Source organism: Ambystoma mexicanum, chromosome 6q (genome assembly GCF_040938575.1).
Source record: "Ambystoma mexicanum isolate Mex_15411 chromosome 6q, UKY_AmexF1_1, whole genome shotgun sequence".
NCBI classification, from domain to species: domain Eukaryota; kingdom Metazoa; phylum Chordata; class Amphibia; order Caudata; family Ambystomatidae; genus Ambystoma; species Ambystoma mexicanum.
Genome location: NC_090937.1, coordinates 694,352,209 through 694,373,784, shown reverse-complemented (window position 1 = coordinate 694,373,784; position 21,576 = coordinate 694,352,209). Strand labels below are relative to the sequence as shown.

The 21,576-nt window shown below is 48.8% G+C and overlaps 1 protein-coding gene across 1 annotated transcript in view; it reads right to left on the bottom strand.

The window, feature by feature from the left end:
* Window positions 1–7,156, bottom strand: part of TBC1D9 (TBC1 domain family member 9) — a 573,450-nt gene extending 566,294 nt beyond the window's left edge. The window contains exon 1 of the mRNA XM_069631194.1: window positions 6,657–7,156. Within this exon, the coding sequence (XP_069487295.1) occupies window positions 6,657–6,780 (124 nt within the window). The 5' untranslated portion in view covers window positions 6,781–7,156. The remainder of the gene's footprint in view (window positions 1–6,656) is intronic.
* Between the last annotated feature and the right edge of the window lie 14,420 nt (window positions 7,157–21,576).

The window sequence follows — 21,576 nt, the reverse complement described above, 5'->3', positions numbered from 1 at the left end:
GATAGAAGCCGAGAGTTTTCACATTTTTGGCGACCGGGATGGTGTTGCCATTGATTATGATGTTAGAGTAATTTAGACTTAGTTTTTGTAGACTGTTTGGTGAACCAACAATAAGCAGTTCGGTCTTCTCGTCATTGAGGCAGAGGCCATGTGTGGCCATCCATGCCTGAATGACGGAGAAGATTTCATTGATCCTGGCTACATCAATAACGTAATTGCCCGAGATAGTGAGGAGTATCTGGGTGTCGTCCGCATAGTTTGTATAGGTGACACCCAGACGGTCCAATTTATCAAAGAGGGGCTTTGTAAAGATATTGTAAAGGGTGGGTGAAACACAAGAACCTTGTGGGACGCCACAGGAAATAGGGATAGGGTCTGCTGCTGCCTCCAGAGAGAAGACCCTCATGGTTCTGTTGGCTAGGAAGGACTGTATCCACGTGACAGCAGAGAGGGAAAAGTGGGCGGCAGAGTAGAGGTGGTTACAGAGTATTTTATGGTCCACCAAGTCAAAGGCAGCTGAGAGATCTAAAAGGAGTAGGATGGCAGCCTTGCCCTTATCTTTAATTTCGTCAATCTGACTTTTGAGGTCAACAAGGGCAGTTTCTGTTCCATGCTGAGGCCGGAAGCCAGACTGACGTAATCCGAGTAATTGGTTAGACTCTAGGTAATGCTGAATTTGCAGGTAAGCAACTCTATCAAGAATGTTTAACAGGAAGGGAACAGTAGTGATGGGCCTGTAATTTGTGGGGATGGAGGGGTCCAGATTCTGTTTTTTTAGTAGCGGGAGGACCCATGATTGTTTCAGGTTATTGGGTACCGAATTGGTGGAGAAGGAAGCGTTTATGAGCTTGGATATGAAGGGGGCGAGGTCTCTTGCTGCATCTTTTATGATCTGTGCAGGGCAGCTGTCCCCTTTACAGTTCAATGGTTTGAGGGATGTTATGATTTTTTGCACTTGGTAGGTGGGCTGGGCATGAGGGGGCTAAGGGTGGGGCTACTATTGGAGAGTTGAAGTCTTTTATTTTCAATTTTTGTTTGTAGGCCAGTAATTTTGTTTGCCAGAGCATCTTGGATACTTGTGCACCAAGATTGGTCCTTCACAGATGAGTCCATAGGTGGATTGGGGTTTTCTAATTCCTTCAGGATAGTGAATAGTTCTTTTGTATTGGAACTGGCATTACTTATTCTTGTGTTGTAGGCTTCCTTTTTTGTGCGAATAATTTCTTGTTTGTAGAGGGAGGATGCATTTATAAGATTGACTTTATGTTCCGCTGATGGATTCTTTTTCCAAAGGGTTTCCATTTTGGACTTATTTTTTCTTAATATTTTGAGTTCTGGAGTATACCAGGAATTGAGGTGTGCTTTGGATTTACTTTTACGTAATTTTAGTGGGGCAACACGGTCAATGGCATTGGTCATGGCGTTATTGTAGGTGTCTACTAGTAGATTAGGGATCATGTTGAGGGTGGGTAGAACCAGTGGGATGAGGGCTTCAGCTGTGATGTTCCGTTTGTTTCTCGTCAGGCATGCTGGTGCAAGTGGGTGTTGTCTGTGGAGGGGGTTATTGGTACTGATGTCAAATGCGAGTAGGAAGTGGTCGGTCCATATCAGTGGTTGTGGGTCCCTACAGATGATGTTGCAGTTGTGTGCAGCGAGCCAGTCTAGGGTTCTGCCTTTTTGATGTGTGGGTAAGGTGTTAAGTTGAGTGTAGTTGTGTTCATCATCAAATACATTGGCAAGGGAAGATGCTGGAGTGTCATGGGGGTCATTGTACCCCAAGTTAAAGTCACCGAGAATGATATTCTGTGATAGAGGTTTAGATTTTTCGGCTATGAGGGAGGTTATGTCTTCCTCGAACGAACCTATGGGCCCAGGGGGTCTGTATAATAGATCCAGGGTGATGGAGTTCTTGGGGGAAGTTTGAATTTTAATGGATAGATGTTCGCAGGATTTTAAAGGATGGGAGGTCACAGATCTAATGTCAAGCGAGGATTTGAAAATGAGAGCTACACCTCCTCCACGGGCAACTGGTCTGTCGGCCCTGAGGATGGAGTAGTTGTCTGGAACTGCGAGAGATAAAGAGGGGCCTGCTGCAGTATGGAGCCAGGTTTCAGTGGTGGCGAGGAAATCCAGGTCTGCTGAGCAAATGATGTCTGCGATTTCTGTAGGGTGGGCCACAAGGGATCTAACATTGAGTAAGGCTCCTTTAAGTGGCACAGAGTTTGCAGTAGTATTTTTATTAGTGGTTTTAGTAAATTGATTTGTGGCCATTTTGCTAGGTAGGGTAGGGAGTCTACAACCTAGTCTATTGTTGCGGGTCATGAGGTTAGGGTGGGCTGTAGGGTAGTGTTCAATCCACCTGTGCAAGTTCTGGATGTTGTCAGAGTGGTCATCTGTAGCAAGTTTAAGTGGGGTGTTACCTAAAGTGGCGCTCATTTTAGTACTATGGTCTGAGCATGTGCTGTGGGGGAAAGGAGGTAGGGAAGGTAGGAAGGGTGTTGGGCAGGGAATGGGGTGATGTCTGGGACAGCCAAGCTTAGCGAGTCCATTACTGAAAGGGATATAGCTATTGTTGCTACATGGTGTGCAGTCGGGCATAATGCAGAAGGGGACCATGATGAGTATTAGCCAGGCTGGCATAGTTTGAGTATGGATTTGGGTAGTTTCTGGCTAATAGCCAGAAGGTGCAACACAATCAAGGTGGTCTAGTAGCGACCAGGGCACAACACGGTAAACGTGGTCAGTTAGCGACCAAGAGGTATAACAGTCAAAATGGTCAAGTAGCGACCAAAGGCACAACACAGTGAATGTGGTCTGTTAGCGACCAAGAGGTGTAACACAATCAATATGGTCTAGTAGCGACCAAAGGCACAACACAGTGAATGTGGTCTGTTAGCGACCAAGAGGTGTAACACGATCAGGCACGAGCCGGAGGGATAGAGTGATAATGGCAGCGCGTAAGAATGTTACAAGTTACCTTATTTGTGATGTTCAGGCTCATCTGAGACAGGCATGGCTGTCTGCAGATGCGTATTGTCAGTTAGCTATGGACGCTGGGTTAAGTATTTAAGCGAGGTTGTCTTTGGGCATGGTGTCTTCTCATTGGAATGGAACTTATTGTTGATCTCGGAACTCCTGCGACCATGCGCATAACAGGGGCAAAACAGGTCCTTTTCCTGGCCTTCGCCGGGCCGCCGGCGGAAGTTGTGGTTTCAAGTAGGGCTGGATGTTGCCTAGCAACGTGGCTGCTTCCAAGCCTCGTTGTGGGCCCGTGCAGCGCCCGACATTTTGTTTATTGCGAGTGCGGGAAAAATGAAGCACAGAGCGGATAGAAGCTCACTGGAGGGCTCGGGGCAGCAGTATGGTGCAGGGTGGGGTAGATCTCACCCGGATTGAAAGGTCTGCTTGGGCGGGTCCTCGTGGTGCGATGCTGGGCTGGAGGGTATGCTGCCAGTTGGTGGGGGCTCCTGCCCTCTCCACCTCGCTGGGGACAATTGAGTCTCTGAGTCTCTCTCTCACTTAGGCCTGCAGGCCTGGGCCTGCAGGCCATGTTGCCATGGGGCCTTCTCGACAGCAAGGTGGAACAGGTCGGCATGTGCGGGGTAGGGTCTGACCTGCCCCGCCCCATCTAAGACCGGTGTTCCCCAGCAAGCCCCTGAGACACTGGACTTCCAAGGTGCTGATGTCTTATAGCACCCACAGGGGCAGGCTTGATGCCAATGGCCGCCCCCCCACAACAGGAGAGACCATTACGAATAGATCCTGTACAGCACCCGAATATGTGACGTACAGCATAAAGAACCCTCCTCCAGCGATCGCTGACTCTTTACTTCTGGGAGCCCAAGACACTGCTCTTAATGAGGGGGTCTGCAACCCTGACCAGGGGCACAGACACTGCTCCCCGCACCTGGCCTACATCGTCTCTTTAATTGTTATGGGTGTGAATAGGTACCTGGGGGGTAGTGGTGGCCACAGCACTTCCAGAAGACCATCTTGTCGTCAGTAAAGCGACCCTCTCTACAGCATGCGAACACATGATGCAAGATCATTCTATACATCTTGCGGTAAGTATCTGTACTGTTCCAGTGGCGTCACACACAGTACAGTAAGGGCATATCATAGGACCACCCACAAGTCCATCTACACCCCAGCCAGCTCACTCGCCAACTGCCATCCATGGAAAACCCACCCAACACTCCACATCAAGGTTCCACACATCCACAAACAGGTAAACTACTACACATAAGGCATGTGCCCTAGTACACCAGTAACCGGGAAGCTACATTCCATCTGCCGGTTACTCCAAACATTGTCAGGACTACAGGTCACTGTCAAAGTGACCTCTTTCCCCAAAGATGGGCGACAGGGTGGCTGCACTCGTGATGTTGTTAGTGAGCTGTTGCAACCCTACTGGTGGCAGGGAGGTTCACAAGACCCCCAGGACGCTTGAACCCACAATCATGGAGCTAGAGGTATGTACTGGATGGTTGCATCTGGCCATGCATGACCGCGCTATCTATGGGCGGTCATCGTGGTCAACTCATTCCACTAAGTGGTGGTTTTGGTTACAACCAATGAGACCTTAAATGGTTGGAAAGACATTAGACAAGGGCCTAATGGCAAATAGTTGTGGCACTTCACTCCAATTCATATAAAAGGGAATGAAATAGAGATCAAAACATAGAGGACAGTAATGGCCACACAATGGTGTCGGAATGGCCTGCATTTTCCACAAGATGCATCCCACGAGTTGTTTGCCTCAAAAATGCCAGGTATGTAATTTTTTGGAACTACAGTAGGTCCTGTGTTTTTTCCATATCTGTCGGCCTACTGAAAGTTCCCAGTGATGGTCTTTGGGTGACTATCCTGGTCGCATCCGGTTGTTGCAAATATAAATTGCTATTCAGGACCACGTGCCTCCGTCGAAGTCTGTGGAAGAGTCTCGTTGACTGAAAAGAAAAAAAAAACGTCCCTAGGGCTTCCACTAACGTCCACGGTCTTGAAGGGTGGCGTATATATACCGGCCCTTGTTTCCATTGGCTGGGACTGTAACAAAAATATCATGAATTGCAATGTTCGACTGAAAGAGCCCAGAGATGCAAGATGACGCAGCAATCCTCGTCGCTCGCTTCGGCCTGACAGGCCCGGCGCCTCGGAAAGGTAACAATCCTTTTGTGATCATTTAGTATTTGCCGGGATGAGGGTCACGTGTTTAGACAGAGGGGGAGTCTCCGTTTGACATCATCCATGCACTTAAAAAAAAAATACCATGAGGCGCAACGGTGTGTTGAAGGAGCGATCCATACTGCCCTCGTGTTTAAGAAAGTGCACGCTTGGCACGAAACATACGTCAATAGCGAGGGGCGGCAGCAGCACATTAGAGGCACGGTGATCAATGGGGCCTGAACCGGCTCTGCAGCTACCCTGAACTCCTGCACCGCCCAGTAAACGCAGCATAGTTGCTGAGAGTTGGGGTTACGTCAGGTCAGTTTAATAAGTATCTGGTGTGCCGACCGCACTAAACGGGGTTCAGACCCCGCCCCCAGGATACATTCGTGCCGCATAGAAACACCGTTAATCGACCTGGGTTGAAATAAAAGAGCCAGACAGGAGATAACGGAAGACATGTATGTATTTATGGTGTGTTATGTTGTTGGGTTTTTTAGAGCACAACTTCTGCCATTTTCTTATCAAGGTGCTTAGCATGCCTTGCTATGGCTAAAGTGTCCGGTAATCCAAACGAAAAGGGTCACACACACCACACCAGCCAGCAAATCCAGTTTTTTTCTGCATAGAGTTGTCATATTTGCACAGCCTGCCCAAGGGAGCGTTGCGACCCTGAGCAAATAGCGAACGGTTGGGCCCAAAACTGAGCCCCAAGAAAGAAGCCTGCGTGAGCCTCTGTATCCCAATGAAATCTGGTAGGGGAACGGGGGAGGGTTTCGCAAAGAGCATGCTCGCCCGGCCCTCACACATCGCTGCTGGCAGCGCTCGCGTGCTTATTTGTAAACAATGGCTGTATGATGGCATGACCACCACAATGGGCAAGGGCAGAATGCAGGCGACGCTACTCGCCGAATTACGTGCACTCGATCCATCACACGGGAAAGAGCTTGGTGTTCAGCACAGCTAAATATTGCTGAGTTTAGCAAGAGAGTAGGGGAGAAACCCGTGCGATTTCAAAGCCTGCAGCTTCCATCGTGTGGAGCGAGGAAAGAAGTCGGATTGCTCCGTTTCATCTTTCTTCCAAGGCGAGCACGTTGCCCCTGAGCTATCCTCTCGAGTATAAACAAGCATATTAGTCGAACCGTTTCTTTTTGAAGGAAAGGATGCGGAGACCAAACTGTCATATTAAATTATGAAGGGCTGTCAGAGATATTCCAATGGCGTTGCATTTTAAAAACCAGTCATATACAACAGTCCTTGTATCAGTTTCGTCAGATTCCTCAAAGGAATACATGGATGGGAGGAGGGTGCATCAAAGACACACAATATTGATGCCATGGCTACCTGTTAAGAGCTACATGTGACCTCACACACTCACACACATCTAGTGGTTATACACATTCGCCGAGCAGGGCGCAGGAAACGCGCTCAATCCATTTTTCAAGAACTCTGCGCCATAGAAGTGCTGTTATCAATAGCTTTCATCTTACCGGCCAGTCCCCCACCTCCGCCCTCTCCATGCCCCTTCCTCCTCTGCAGGATGAAGTACGGATTGGCCCTCTCGGTGAACCACAGGGCATTCGCCAGCAACACCTCCTCCGGGTTCACCCACATGATTTCGGGGTACAGCCAGGTGTAACAGAGGGCGCTGTTGCTCCTACGTCCTCCCCCTCGGTGTTAAACGTCCACATGAGCACCTGTCAGCCACCCATTTCACCCGACCGGGCTAAATCCGAGGCGCCGGTGTGAGCACGGTGCATCCTCTGTGTGACCCCTATCGCGATGCCGAGATGCTCGCCGGCTGCGGGTGGATGGGTGAGCGCTCTGAGGCTGCAGCTGGCCTGCCGGGCACCGCAGCAGGAGGAGGCAGGGCCGGGCAGCAAACACGGTGACATCAGCTCAGCAGCAGCGCCTGCACAACAAGCCAAGGAGGCGGGGAGAGCAGGCGGGCAGGAGAGCAGACAGAGGACGAGGGGCTGAGCCCAAGGAATACCGTGTGCAAATGAAAGCGGCTGGACTTCCGGAGGAGGCGGGCCAGGCCAGGTTTCAGCCACAACTCTACCTGCTGCAAGCTCGTCCCCTCCCAGTCCACCACAACTGCGGGTTTAAAAACAGGACTGAAAATGACCACAACGTGCCGCCTCTCCGTCCTGACGGGACCATGCACGTGTCAAAGGTTCTCACTGGTTCAGGTGTCTGTGGTAGAGGGGGGTTACTCTGGATGGGTAGGCACAGTAACACGTTCTGGAAAGCACGCTGTTTACTCATGCCACCCGTCCAGGGTGTTAATGCACCGGGCAGCTATGCCTTCTTTTAAACCAGCATCACATCACAAATTCACAATGCTGACAGTGTCTCTCCCTACAGCATTCATGCGTTCGAGTTTGTTCTTTTAAGTTATTTGAAGAGAGGGGTTTTCCCGACAATGAAACGGCGTCCACCAAAAAGGCGAACATTTAATTGACACACGTGCATCCCAGCTCATCGCTTAGAAATGCAAATAATTTCTATGGGCTCCAAACCCAGCGGTAGATAGCCCGGGGCACGGTTGGGGTGAGGGGCGCAGCAGGCAGCCTGTTAATCTGCCTATTGGCAGCACAGAAAGCCTTCTTATTTAATATCATTGAGCACTACATGGACAGAGGCAGGGGACAAAAGCCTGTGCTGTCCATAGCCATCTACCTCCTGTGAGGTAGTCAATGGCTTCATACTCTGCCCAGGTTTTGTTTTAAGGAAGGCCATCTTCCATATCTGCATCCCTTTGTGAAACAAATCATACTCACACAGGGTGATCAATAGAGGGTTGAGCTTTTATGCTGGACAGAAAGGGCTTTTTTTGCTGGCTTAATAAGGAGGGCCAGAGATAGCCTGCAGGAGGAGGTGGTGCAGGAGTGGTAGAGCAAAGTAAATGGCTAAAGGAAGGAGGAGAGGAATTGGCATTCATTTACAGTCTTTTAACAGGTGGCGGCTCAGTTGCTGGCATGGCACTGTGAACAGCTCGTGCACACCCTGGGTAAATGACTGCCTTGGTCTAATGGAATCCGTTCTTTGAACTTGCTTCCAATTGATATTTTATTTGATATGATGATATGATATGCATTTATAACGCACCTATTCATAAGTGCTTCAAGGCGAGACAAGGCAAGGGAGGGGGAACAGGGGAAGACAGAGATAACGATCTTACTATGCCAGGTGTCATTGAGATCGTGCAAGTGCATGGGAAGGGGGAATTGGAAAAAAGTGCAGTATATGGGATCGACAGTAAAACATAAATAAATAGAATGAATAAAAAAAGCAATAAGTAAAATATGCGGCCAGTTGGTGGCAAGTGCAAGGGTAAGTGTGGACATCAGGAGTCAAGTGCTGGTAGGAGAGAGAGAAACAGTCCCCAAGTGCGGAGGTTGCCATGGAGGCAGTGCAAGAGTGCAAATGGCGGGGGAGGGGACCTGGTCCCTAGATCAGAGGGTGGCTAGGTGACCAGTGCAGTTACAGTTTCAGTCAGGAGTTCAGCAGGAGAAAGTAGAAGCAAAGAGGAAGGTTTTGAGGTTTCGTCCGGAACCGGAGATGGTTCTCCTCGAGTTTCAGGGCGGCAGGGAGACTGTTCCAGAGGAAGGACCCATCCAAAGAAAGAGATTTAACACCAACACGTTGCTTGGAGAAGCGACTGACCCTCATGGAGTTGGAGGCGGATTAGCGAAGAGCTCGAGAAGGAAGATATTTAGGAAGAGAGAGTTGAAGGTATTGCAGCCCCATTCCCCAGAAGGCCTTGTGGACAATGCAGAGAATTTACCATTGGCTGTATGTGCTCCTATGACTGAAAACGTATGCCTGAAAGGGATGCAGAAAAGAAATTAAAACTCCTCAACGGCAATTTCCACATAATTTTCTTAGCAGTATTTTACTGAAATAGACAGGTCTAGGCATTGGGCCGGCTCGCGCCGGATCCGAGATCCAGCACCAGATGTGCAGCCGGATCTCGGGTTCCAGCCAGAGTCAGCCGCCCCAAACCTCTGCTCTGCGCTGGGGACAAGAGAAAAAAAGCACACGCGAGCAAACTGTAACTTCCTCTGGTGACCCCATGCAAGAGGTCACACGAGGAAGTTACAATCCTCAGCCAGACCCAGTTTATTTATTTATTTATGCAATGTTTACATGGACCCGGATTATTTATTTATGCAATGTCTGTCGGATACTTTATTCCGACAAATATTCCATAAATAAATACCCCTATTAACATCACACACGATGCAGCCACCCAACTGCTTGCAGAGGGGAGCTTCAGGAGCTGTGTAAGGTGTGGTTCAAGTAAAGGAAAACGTTGCTTATGGCGAACAGAAATCACTGTTTGAATAGTACCCAAGGGGAAGGTTTTTTTAATAAAATGGAATGCAAATTGTGCATTTTAAAGAATATTTACTCAGCAAAATTGGTCAAAACTATTTTCCGCATAGTGAAGTAACTCATCACAAGTGCCATGGAAGTGGTTTAAAGTGGAACTGATATATATATAGTTTGGAAAAGAAGCAGCATGAAAGAAATAGTTATTTTGGACATTTCCTTTGATCGGAGGTCAACTGTGAGCTCTGCCCCCTTAACCCTGCCTCCTTGGGTACCACTGCCCCTACCCCGGCCCTTGTGGGATCCCCCACCAATTTTTTTACATTTCCACCACTGGAAATAGACTTGTCATTTTGAAATGATCCGATAGCCCCATCGACACCCAGACATATCTCGGAAAATAAAATGCCCATTGGGAGAATCCAAGTATACTGCTCCAGTGTTATTGCATCAAGGGTGCAACTAGAACGATATTTCGGGGAGAGGAGCATCTGGGGGCAACTAGACTGAAACATCTGGAGTGGGAGGTGTTATGAGGGATCTGTAGTTGGATGGGCCCTTTAAGGAGACGTCAATGTTAGGAGGAAGAGGTGGAGCCCGGGGATGGGAAGTTTGGCAGTTGAATAAAGGATGTAAAAGATAAGCACGTCTCTGTGTCTCCTTCCTGTATGGCGCATGATAGCCCCTCCAACAACTGGCAACGAGTGGGTCATAAGCCAGTTCCCATAAGCGCCACTGTCCACTGCGTCGTCCAAAAAGCTGTGCAGAGAGCTGCTCACCTCAGTGTCCTGTTGGTGTCCCTCTTGCGCTTCGCGTCAGTTGACGCATCATGTGCATCTTTCCTGCGGCCCGAAGGCCGCGTCCTGCTTCCTTGAGGTAAGCACTGTATCCTGGCCAGTGCAGTGGCTGGGGTCCCTGTTAGGATCCGGCTCAGTTCCCATGCAGAGCGGACCGACATTCACTTGCCCCTCCTTTGTGTTGGTGCTGCGGATGGTTCTGCGCGCACTGCTGTGTGCATGTCCTCTTTTAGGCAGTTGGAGCCCAAAATATGGCCTGGAGCCCCCCCCCTCCCCAGGCACGGCAGCCCTGCGCAACAGACTCATGTTGCCCATGTAAGGCCTGCATTCCACACATCAAAAGTTGATGTGGAAATCTGATGAAGGAACTGTAAAAAGACAAACAAAAAAATAAAAACAAAGATACACATTCCTTAAAGGAGAAAGATAAAGTGTCACTGAACCACAACAGGTGCAGGGTCAGATCAACACCGACCAAGCTTAGCCATCAGGACTTTAAGGAGGGGGACTGTGGATCCCTGCAATGGCACAACAGGCCCATGGTACATGGCAATGGAACTGTGACTACAGCATATCACTGGTGCCTAGACCCGCTGCAGAGTGACCAATCATATGATATGATATGGCATTTAAAACGTGCCTATACACAAGTGTTTCAAGGCATGATGAGGCAAGGGAGGAGGAACAAAGGGAAGACAGGCAACGATCCTACTAGGCGAGTGTTAAGAAGGATTTCCGAACTCTGTCCAGGAGGGGCAGAGGTTCAGAAGGCCAACCTAGTTTTTTGGAACAGGGTAACCTTTGGACAAGCGAGACCAATCAGGGTAGCTATGGCAGGCTGTCAAGACAAAGTCTCAGGAGGGGTGAGGGTGACTGAAGGACCTCAATGAGCACACAGAGCATGGACACTTACAAATTACTCCAGACAGGTGTTATATTAAAAATATAGACACATTTATTACAAGGCCTTTGTAACATAGACCATAGCAAAGAATCACAGTAACACCAATACATCACACTCAATACAATATATGTACAAGACCAGGGGGGTCTAAAGGGATGACTGCACGAAATATGTTAACAACCTGGAGGGGAAGGAAACAGGCAGTGCAGTTAATATTTAGGCCCAATTCAACATCAGTTATTCACCTAAGAGGCAGTCCAAGCCCTAAGAAGAGGGGAGCCTTGTGCTCAATAGTACATGTATGCCAATGCATGCAGTTGTTCCAATGGGCAAAACAGGGTCTCTTCAGGGGTCTCTAGCAGCTCGGGAAGGTGGATAAGGCGATGAAGAATAAGTTCCCACTATTCAAGAAGGACCTCCACTTGAAGGCAGAGGCAGTTCGAGAGTTCGGAATGGAGTCACTATTTCGCAATAGCAGTGGACCGGAGAGGGGCCCCCAGGGTCCACTTGTGTGTAAAGTTGGGCTCTGGCACTAGGGGCCACCGGTTGGGGTAAAGATTACTCACCGGTCCCTGAGGCAAGGAGACCCAAACTTTGGCAGGTTAGTCCAATTCGGTTGCAGGTTCGATGGCAGCAAAAAGGATGTCTCGGCACCTTTTAGTTCCTGAGTTCCAGCGAGGATTCCCAAACGGGGCAGTGGCAATTTCTCCACTCCGGGGGGATGAATCACCCCAGTTTCACTGCAGCAGGCTTTAGGGGCAAGAGGGTCAAAAATGCAGCGGACTTGCAAAGGACGTTGTCGTAGCAGGTCAACACGGTAACCGCGTTTACTCCAGTCCGGGCGCACTCGTCTCACTTCAGACCTGGGAATGCCAACTGTACGAAATTCGGTGTGAGGGTGCCGTGGAAACAGAGCTAGCAGTATACCAAGTTTCGAGGGCCTCTTCGAAACGACAGCGGAGACAGAGCAAAGGTCCTGCGTAAACTGGTCAGCCCACTGGTTGGCCCAGGGACCCTTCCGAGAAAGCTTACCTGCAGGTTTAGGTGAAGGTGCCGAGAATAGTTGGTCCCACTATTCCAATGGGTCGAAGCGTCTTCGCAGACCTTCTAGGATGACCAGATGCAGAGGGGTCCCACGGGACGACAGCGGGCTCAGGGTGCCAAACCTTCCAGCGGGGCACCAGCTGTTCCTTGGCTCAGCTTCGTAGTTGCAGGATACCTGGATCCTATCCTTTGATCAGTGAGAACTCAGGAGATCGACATGGTAATGGTGTTTCCAGCCTCCTCTTATCCAAAGTCCTCTTCGTGCCAAAACAGAGAGCACGCAATGGGAGATCTGCTCATAAACACACACTCCATACGTGGACCAATCACAGACCACGGTGGTCTCAGGCATTCAGGACCCTCCAGACTCTCTGGCACCCAAGATGTGTATTGGGAACAGACATCCCAGCCCACATCCTGGAGGCGCACACACAAGGCATGCAGATGCCCGCGAAAGTAGTGGGATTCGTGGGAAAATACATAACCAAATAAGGACTGGCCCGGGTCGACTCAACCTGGGGAAGGTGAAGGGGCAAGATGGCCAAAGGTCAGGCCAAAGAACCTCGTGGCATGGCCATTTTGGAGCCAGGCCACCTATTTGTTCAAAACGCGGTTAACATGGCAGAAAAGGGTTCAAAATAATGCGAAACAATAGCTGCCACCAGTCCTGTCCATGACACATCTGCCCAGTTCATAAAAAGTCCAGCGAGAGTGTCTAGGGCCTTTGGAAATGACTATGGGCCCAAGTGTGCTGTATGGTAAGATACATTGCACACTTGTTACATGTTGCACAAAAGTTGCAACATGAGAAAAGGACTAAGGGAAGCAAAGTCTCCCAGTACTGACTGTCTTAAGGGCATGTCAGTTTCCCCATAAAAAGTGAGCGAAAGCCCAGAGGAGTACAGCTGAAGGCTGTGCTTCTCTGGCAAAGTCAGTCAGCGGTGTCTAAACAGCAGCAAAAAGTTTGGGGGTTGATACATGGAGGGAAAATTACATACACATATGAAATCTTTCCTAACAGCAAGGTGTCATTCAGATCGCGCAAGTGCATGGGAGGGGGAAGTGGGAAAGTTCGGGGGGGAGGGAGAGGACAGTGCAGTACGTAATAGAATAAATAATAATAAGTAAAAGTACAGCCAGCAGGTGTCAAGTGCAGGGGTAAGTGCAGCTAAAAGGTGTCAAGTGCTGGTAGTGGGACTGTAGGGATACAGAAACAGTCCCCAAGTGCAGGGGTTGCCGGGAAGGCAGTGCAGGTGTGCGACTGGTGGGGGAGGGGACCTGGGCCTGAGATCAGAAGGTGGCCAGGTAACCAGTGCAGTGTCAGTTTCGTCAGAAAATCAGCAGGGGAGAGGAGGAAAAAAAGCAGAAGCAAAGAGAAGGGTTTTGAGGTGCTTCCGGAACCTGCAATGATTCTCCTCAAGTTTCAGGGAGGCTGTTCCAGAGGGAGGCCCCAGCCGAAGAAAGAGATCTACCGCCAACTCGTTGCTTGGTGAACTGACTGACCCTGAGGGAGTTGGAGGCGGATGAGCGAAGAGCTCGAGAAGGAAGATATTTAGGTACTCCTGATCCCCATGAATAACACTGGCACCTGTGCACTTGAGTGACAAGATGTGACAAGTGCTGCACGGTGAACTGCAGACCACGTTACCCTGCAAAGGAGAGGAGAATAGCTGCCAGGTGTGCAGAGTGATCGGCAAAGCGCTATCATGGTTGTTGACTAGGCAGAAAACATGGGTCTGACGCTTCAAGGCACGGCAAAGGTGTCTTTTCTCAGAAAACTATGCAAAGCATGACAAGGGGCAACGGTGTACCGAAAAGGTTGAAGACTTCAATGACTTCATCAGAGCCGCGGGGGAGGAAAAATAGCCAGTCCTGAAAGACATCTGCATGAACCTTGACGGTAAGGAGATGAAGAGCATCATCAAGAGTATCGCGGCCGGGGAGAGGATCACCTGGGACAAACTCATAGCTGGGCTGAACAAAAAGCTGTTGATAAATCCCAGCAGGGACTACGAGAAATACATATTCAATCAATGTCAACAGTCCTCCCACGAAACTGTGGACAAGTTCATCACCCATCTTCATCAGAAGTAGGTCCACTGCACATTTTCAGAGTTCTCGGATGATGAGGCGATCCAACTTCGCGTAATAGAGGTCTGTGTGTCATCTGCCCACTGGAGGAAGCTCCTGATGAAGCCACTAACTATCGATAAAGTCATAGAGATGGCGAGGGTCCATGAAAGAGGTGAACTCCAGGCAACTGCCATGGAGACACAGAGGAAAAGAAACGAAAAGGAGGAGACGGGGCAGCGCTCTCAATGTTGAGGGACATGGAAAGAGGACCTGGTGTCAACGCATCCGCGTCCAGAGGCCCACAGAGAGACTGTTACATGCAGGTGTGGACAGGGTCTCACCCACAGAGACTATGCTACCGATGTGGCTAGTTGTTCCCGCACTCAGGGATGTGCCCGGCCATAAGCCAACAATGCTCGAAGTGTGGCCAGAGGGCCATATCCACACCGTCTGCCGGGTGGGGAGTCCGTTCCCACTGGCATAGCAGTCGCAAGTGATGCCCACAGTGTGGCACCCTCCGGCCAGATCAAATCCACAACAGCAGTGGAGACCACCACCATTCCACCCGCAGCTGCCAAGGAGGATGATTAGGGCGATGGACCAGAGTCAAGAATACAGAGAAGCCCTGGGTGAAGACCAGATGCCACAAGCAGGATATGGCCCTGACCATTATGAGTACACAGGAGACTTCTACAGCGAGTATGCTGAATATGCGCATGAACTATACCCCATGTACACTGACAAGTTTGTCAATCTGATGCACGGTGAGCAAGAAGGAACGGAAGCCCCAAAAGTAATGGTCAAGATGAAGGATGCAACGCATTGCTTCTTGATAGACGTGGGGGCCACTGTCAACATCATGGGGGAGCAGGAGTTCCTACAAATAGAGGCTAGGAGAGAGCGAACACAGTCCATAGTGCACATTTTTCTGTGGGGAGCCAACTTGCTGCTGCCGTTACTTGGGACAGTTTCAGAGGATGCTGTCACACAACGGCAAGATGACGAACACCACCATCCACATGCTGAGAAGTCCATTTAGTGGGAATTGTTTATTCAGCTACTAGAGTGCAAAGGAGCTTGGTCTGATAGACATTCCCTTCCAGGACCACGCTGCTGTCAGATGCAGTGCAGAGCCAGTGGGAAATCAGAACATTGCTTGAATGACCAGGGTGCTGATGGGAAAAGAGGTGATCAAACAAACATTCCCGGAGTTGTTTCAAGGACTAGGAAAACTGAAAGACTCTGTGGTGTGGCTACGCAACAACAAAAACATTGGGCTTGTTCCACAGCACCCTAGAAGGGTACAGTTTCATCTACAAGAAGCAGTGGGGGTCCTTCTGAGGTGGGCGGTAAGGGATACCGGGCACCGTTAAGGAGACCGGTGCCGGTAATCCCTTACCGCCCAATTCTGAGGGCCCTTAGCGGGAACCGTAAAGGACGTGTGGTCTGACCACATGTCCTTTACGGGTCCCGCTAATGGACCAGGGCGCTGATAACAGGCCTGCTATACACTAGCCCGTTATTAGCGCCCTCCCCATTCCCATTGAACCCTATGGGGGCTCAAATGGGAATGGGGAATGGTTGGTTCAATGGGGACTTACTGGTCCCTCCAGGGTCGGAATTAATCAGTAAGTCCCCATTGAACCAGACCGGTGCCAGACCCGGTATTGGAGGCACCCATGGCGCAAATAGCGCCATGGCTACCTCCAATCTCGGAATGAGGCCCAGTGTCCAGAGAACTGAAACAGCTGATGGTCAATGATATTATTGACAGAGCAACCGGCCCAACACCCTGGATCTCACCCCTGGTCATAGTGCCAAAGGAAGAAAATGCACTAAGGCTATCTATTGACATGAGAGTAGCCAACACCACGATTGAGAGGGAGAGACATCAGGGCCAAAAATAGAGCACATGATTGTTCAACTGAACTGCGCCATGACATTTTCCAAACTGGACCTCAACCAGAGGTATCACCAGTTGGAGTTGCATCCAGAATCGATGGTGATCACCACATTCGCTACCCATGACGGGTTGTTCTGATAGAAATGCCTACATTTTTGAATATCATCTGCGGCAGATATTTTCCAGGAAGCCATCAGGCAGCTGCTGATCCCCGTTAACTACTCCGATGACATTATTCTATACGGGAGGTCCCAGCCCTGATCAAGCTCTATGGCAGTGTGTGACATCCCGAGTAAGGCTGGGCTTTCTTTGAACTATAAAAAGTGCAAAATCAGCAAGGACAGGCTATTTTTTTACGGTCACATATTTTCCAGCCAAGGTATGCAACCGACCTGGAGAAGTTACGCACTATGAGATAGCTCGTGGCACTAGCATAAGTGGCGGATGTGAGATCATTTCTGCGGATGGCAGGGTACTGTGCTTGGTACCTTCCGAGAGATGCCATAACCACTGAACCTTTTTCCAGAGGTTGCTGCGGAAAGATTTGCTGTTCCACTGGTCAGGAATGTCAGAGTGTGTTTGAGACTGTCAAGACAGAGCTGGCAAGTGCAACACATCTAGACTACTTCAACCCAGCATGGCACACCAAGATCGTGGTGGATGTCAGTCCCATTGGGCTTGGGGGCATACTTGCCCAACGTGAACAACCTGAGGCACCGGCAAGATTTGTAGTGGACAGTTGTGCTCTATCGCAGACAGAAAGTGCATACTCGCAGGCGAAGAAAGAAAGTTTAGCTACAGTTTGGGCATGCAAGTACTTTCACGACTTTGTAATTGGAAAGAGGTTCACACTTGTAACTGACCACCAAGCCCTCCTGTCATTGTTTGGCAACCCGAGGACGAAGATGCCACCGAGGATAGAGAGGTAGGGCATCCGCCTCCAGGAATACAATTTCAACATCATCCACAGGCCAGGAGAGGACAACAACCCAGCCGACTACATCGCAGAGTATCTCTAATGCATTACCAAGCAGGTCATGCCGCTGGCGCTGACCACAGAAGAACTGGCACAAGCGTTGCGGGCAGACCCGTCAATCAGTATGGCCAGAAAACTGACGAGTGCCAACAAGTGGAGGGACTTCAAGCAACTGCTTCCAATGGCACAGAGGTGCAAACCAGTGGTTTTGCTAGAGTGGGTCCTGGGGGGGCCTCTGAAATCATGTGTCCCTCCCCCGTGTCCCCACTACAGTGGTGTACAGAACAAGGGGGGGGCAGGGAGGACAAGACCATGATATTTGTCAGTGAGACACCTCTCCCATTAGGCACCTCAATGAGGGTGCCCAACGGGAAATGTGTCCCGCTGGCAGGACAATGGGCCTCATTATATGTATGCCGGTTGGCATTGTTTCCAGACCTGCATACTACAGGTCTGCCTGGTGGAGCCGCTATACCCAACAGATCTGACGCTGCTGGGTACAGCGGCCATGGTAGGCAGACCGCCATGGAAGCACCGGCACCGTTAGTAACAGTGCCGGTGCTTCCGTGGTCCCCACTCCCATAGAATCCTATGCAACTCTATGGGAATGGGGATTAACGAAATTGCCGACGCCTGACTTCCCTGCTGCCGGACTTGGAATAGCCCGGTGGCACCGTGAAGTAAGGCGCTGGTAATGAGGCCCAATGTGTGCTGAGCAATTCCTGCTCAGCACGCTGATTGTCCTGGCAGCAGAACACCTTACCCTTTCAGAACAGGAGAGGTGTCCCGCTGCCAGGACAATGTCCCAAGGAGCTTCAGGCAGCAGAGGGGCTCTCACGTTCTTCTGTGTCAACAGAGCATTTCATTGTGAGCCATTAAGCACTGATGGGGGGGATTAAGTGTAGCCCAATTTACTGGGGTACCCCTTAATCATACAGAGTACCCCTAATCACGCTCAAACCAGAGTAAAGAACATCCCTCTAGGGAAGTACGACCAAGAGTCTATCTAGCAAGGATAACAAATGTATTCTTTACAGAAATGAGTATGGGGCAAAGAACTCTGCTCCCTGAATGGCCTTCTGTCCCTTCTTCAATTCCTTGCTCCTCCTCCAGACTGATGCCAGTCAGGAGCTTTTATACTTTTAGCTTGGTCACTGGATATGGGCATAGCTCCATCCTTCTTCCCTACAAGGGGTGCTGTAAAGTCTTCCTTTCTTCATCATCAGTGATTTCTGTCAGCCATGCTACTTAACATATTGTCACCCATGCAGAATTACAAACCTTGAGGCCTAGCCCCAGGAAAAAACGAAACATTTGTATAGCAAATTTTCATTCATACTCCGCTCATTGTACTCATATTTTTATGTGGTCCTGTAATTTCTTTTAATCATGGTTTTCCTATTTATGCATATTGTGCATCGAGCATTTAAAGTCCCCTATTCTTAATCTGCATGGGCTTTGACAGCAAACAGCTGGCCAGTGTGCTTGTGCTAGCACGAACACCATGGCAATGCCTGTAGTCCATTTTCAGTGCAGGCCACATTCCTTTTGGCAGAGAGTCTGCTTCTGACGTGCGTTGAGAAAAACTAAATAGGATTTAACATTTACCAATGTATTCAGTTAATAGTTATTTGCACCTTACATTTAAATAATAACTGCCTTCTTTTAGTGCCCGCCCATGTCTGTATGTGATTATATTTGCATGAAAAAACTCTTAGTACTCCTCCTTCCCCCTGGTCTCTTGGAGTGCCTAGAAACAGTCAAAAGAAGTATTGCCTAATTCTAATGAAGGAAGGCACTAGCTCCTTCCCAACAGTCCCACCTTTCGTTTCTTCTACAGTAACAAACGTATCGCCACCTGACATATCTACAAGCCCAGAAATATTTGTTTGAGTTTTGCTGTTTATTGTATGACAAGGTGTTTTAGATCCACCAATTGATACCATCATCTTTGCACTATTAGGAATTACGTTGACACAACATCGAAGACCCAATTGGCACATGCAGAAGAGGACCAGGCAGAGTATGGTAAGAGGCACCAGTATTTTTGCTGCTGGCTGCAGCCATGATGGGACCCAATCAAAGGCAAGCAATAGCCAATCCGTGTTCTCAACTCAACCTTCTTTCTTCATTTGAACATCTAGATTGTGCACCGCCTCAATGACATGGTATAGTGACACAGTCTCAGCATCTTCTGGGGGTACAAAAGTGCAGCAGCTGCTTGTACCCCAGGAACCAAAAAAATTTAAAAAAAGTCTCTGCTGAGCTACAAAGTCGATACTCATCAGGGATTCCTCTGAGCAGTGCGGAAGAGTCCTTTGAGACATAGTTAGGTCTCTTCTTTCTTCCCCACTGTTGAAATTGTCCTTTTTCTGGCAGCATACCAAATACTTGTGTGATCGGCAAGTTTCTTTCTGCTTCATTAGGTGCTGGGGTGGACATTGGCACCTCGACAGGCATTTCTTTTCCCTTCGTGTCTTCTTCCTGGATTACTAGTAGCAGTGAGTGCAGGGTGGCCAGTGAACGCTTGCCCGTGCATGAGGGTGTGTGGTGCAAGTAGGCTTGTTGGCCACAAACACAGTAGTAATCCATCAACGCTGCTGTACCTTTCGTTATATCAGGGATCACAAGAGTGTGGTTGCACTGTGTGTTTGCGCCAACAGGAACTGTTCCTTCATTGCTAAAACAAAGTTCATAGTCCATGTCTCTATGAATTCTCCCTTGCTTCTCCATTGTTGCAATCCATGTCAGACTTGTGATGTACTGGGACCATATTTGTACTCGGTCAGTCCATCTGCTGGACACGTCACTGTGGCGCCCTGCCATTTGTCTTTTCCATTTGAGTAACCTCCAAAGGAAAAATATGGTACTTGTAGACACTGGCAGTATTTCAAATTGCCATTGCATAATGCTGGGTCTAGATCAATGCTCCTCAACTGTACGCGGTGTACCTGGAACATGTACTTTATCCTTCATAGTGCAAGATGTACCAGGCATTGTGCCTCTGTAATTGGGACTGGATGTGGAACTAAAACCTTAAGAGCACCTGATGCGTGTGGGATAAGTGCACACGCGTAACTGCTTTCATTGATTATATTTCTTCCTGCAATGCACATATCAGAGTACCAGCTATTCAATGTTTCTAAATGCTGGCGTCAAAGCCCAACCCCTTATATAAATCATACACCATTCATACTTCCCATTTCATTCGTCTAAGAAAACGTGCAGGGGTGGACAGCAGAAAGTGAGACATTTTGTGATTGTGATTTTTGTTTCATAGACATATTCATACTAGCATTATTTTTCAACTGTCCACCCCCCTTCATATGGCCACCCCATATAACAGACATACCTTCATCCACTCCAACAACCACAACCAATGTCATACAAAACAATATAATACTTAAAAAGCATAATACATAATACCTAAAACAAATGACATCCTTATTAACGTTATCCCCACATAACAGAGAGGTTTGAACACGTCGGTCAGGCATCCTCGCTTATTCCTGGAGAGGAGAAAAAAGGTTATCAAGAAAAAGAGAAAGAAAGAGAGATAGAGAAAGAAAGAGCAAGAGAGAGAGAGAGAAGAGAAGAGAGAGGGCGGGGGAGAGGGAGAGAAAGCGAGAGAGTGAGAGAGAGAAATAAAGAGAGAGAAAAAGAGGGTGAGAGAAAGAGAAAAAGAGAGAGAGAGAGAGAGAGGAGAGAGAGAGAGAAAGAGGGGGGAGGGAGAAAAAGGGAGGAGAGAGGGAGAAAGAGGGAAAGGGAGAGGCAGAAAGAAGGAGAGGGAGAGGCCCTTTTCCCACCAGGGCCGACCGGGTTCTGGACCTTCAAAAATCAAAAAATTGAAAAAGATTTAAAAAAATTAAAAAGACAATACAAAAAATGAAGAAATGTAAAAGAAAAGAAAGAAAAAAGAAAAATCAGGCATGTGCCACTGCACACCACCCTGGCATGAATCCTTTTGAAATATCTTCTTCTTTTGCTAGGTCCTTATTGAGCGTTGCCTTGTCTCAGGTGCTCTTCGGACATCCGAGAAAATCACCCAATATTTTAACTCCTTCACACCGACGGCAAGAGGAGTACAGACACCACCCCATAAGGACCTTGAAACCTGGGGCTTATCAGTTCCCCAGGTAATAAGGCCAACTGAATTGAAACTGGGGGTCCTGAGTTTACGCCAATGGCACTGTGCCACCTGACAAAGCATTGCTTAGCCTAACATCCTATAATATGGCACAATAAAGAATAACAGCAGGAGAAAGAATGTTTTTCATGTATATATATAATAAACAAATAATTGTGACTAATAGTGATGATTCCAAAGGTAAACATTTAATCCATAGATATTGGGTGCTTTGTTGGGCAAGACATG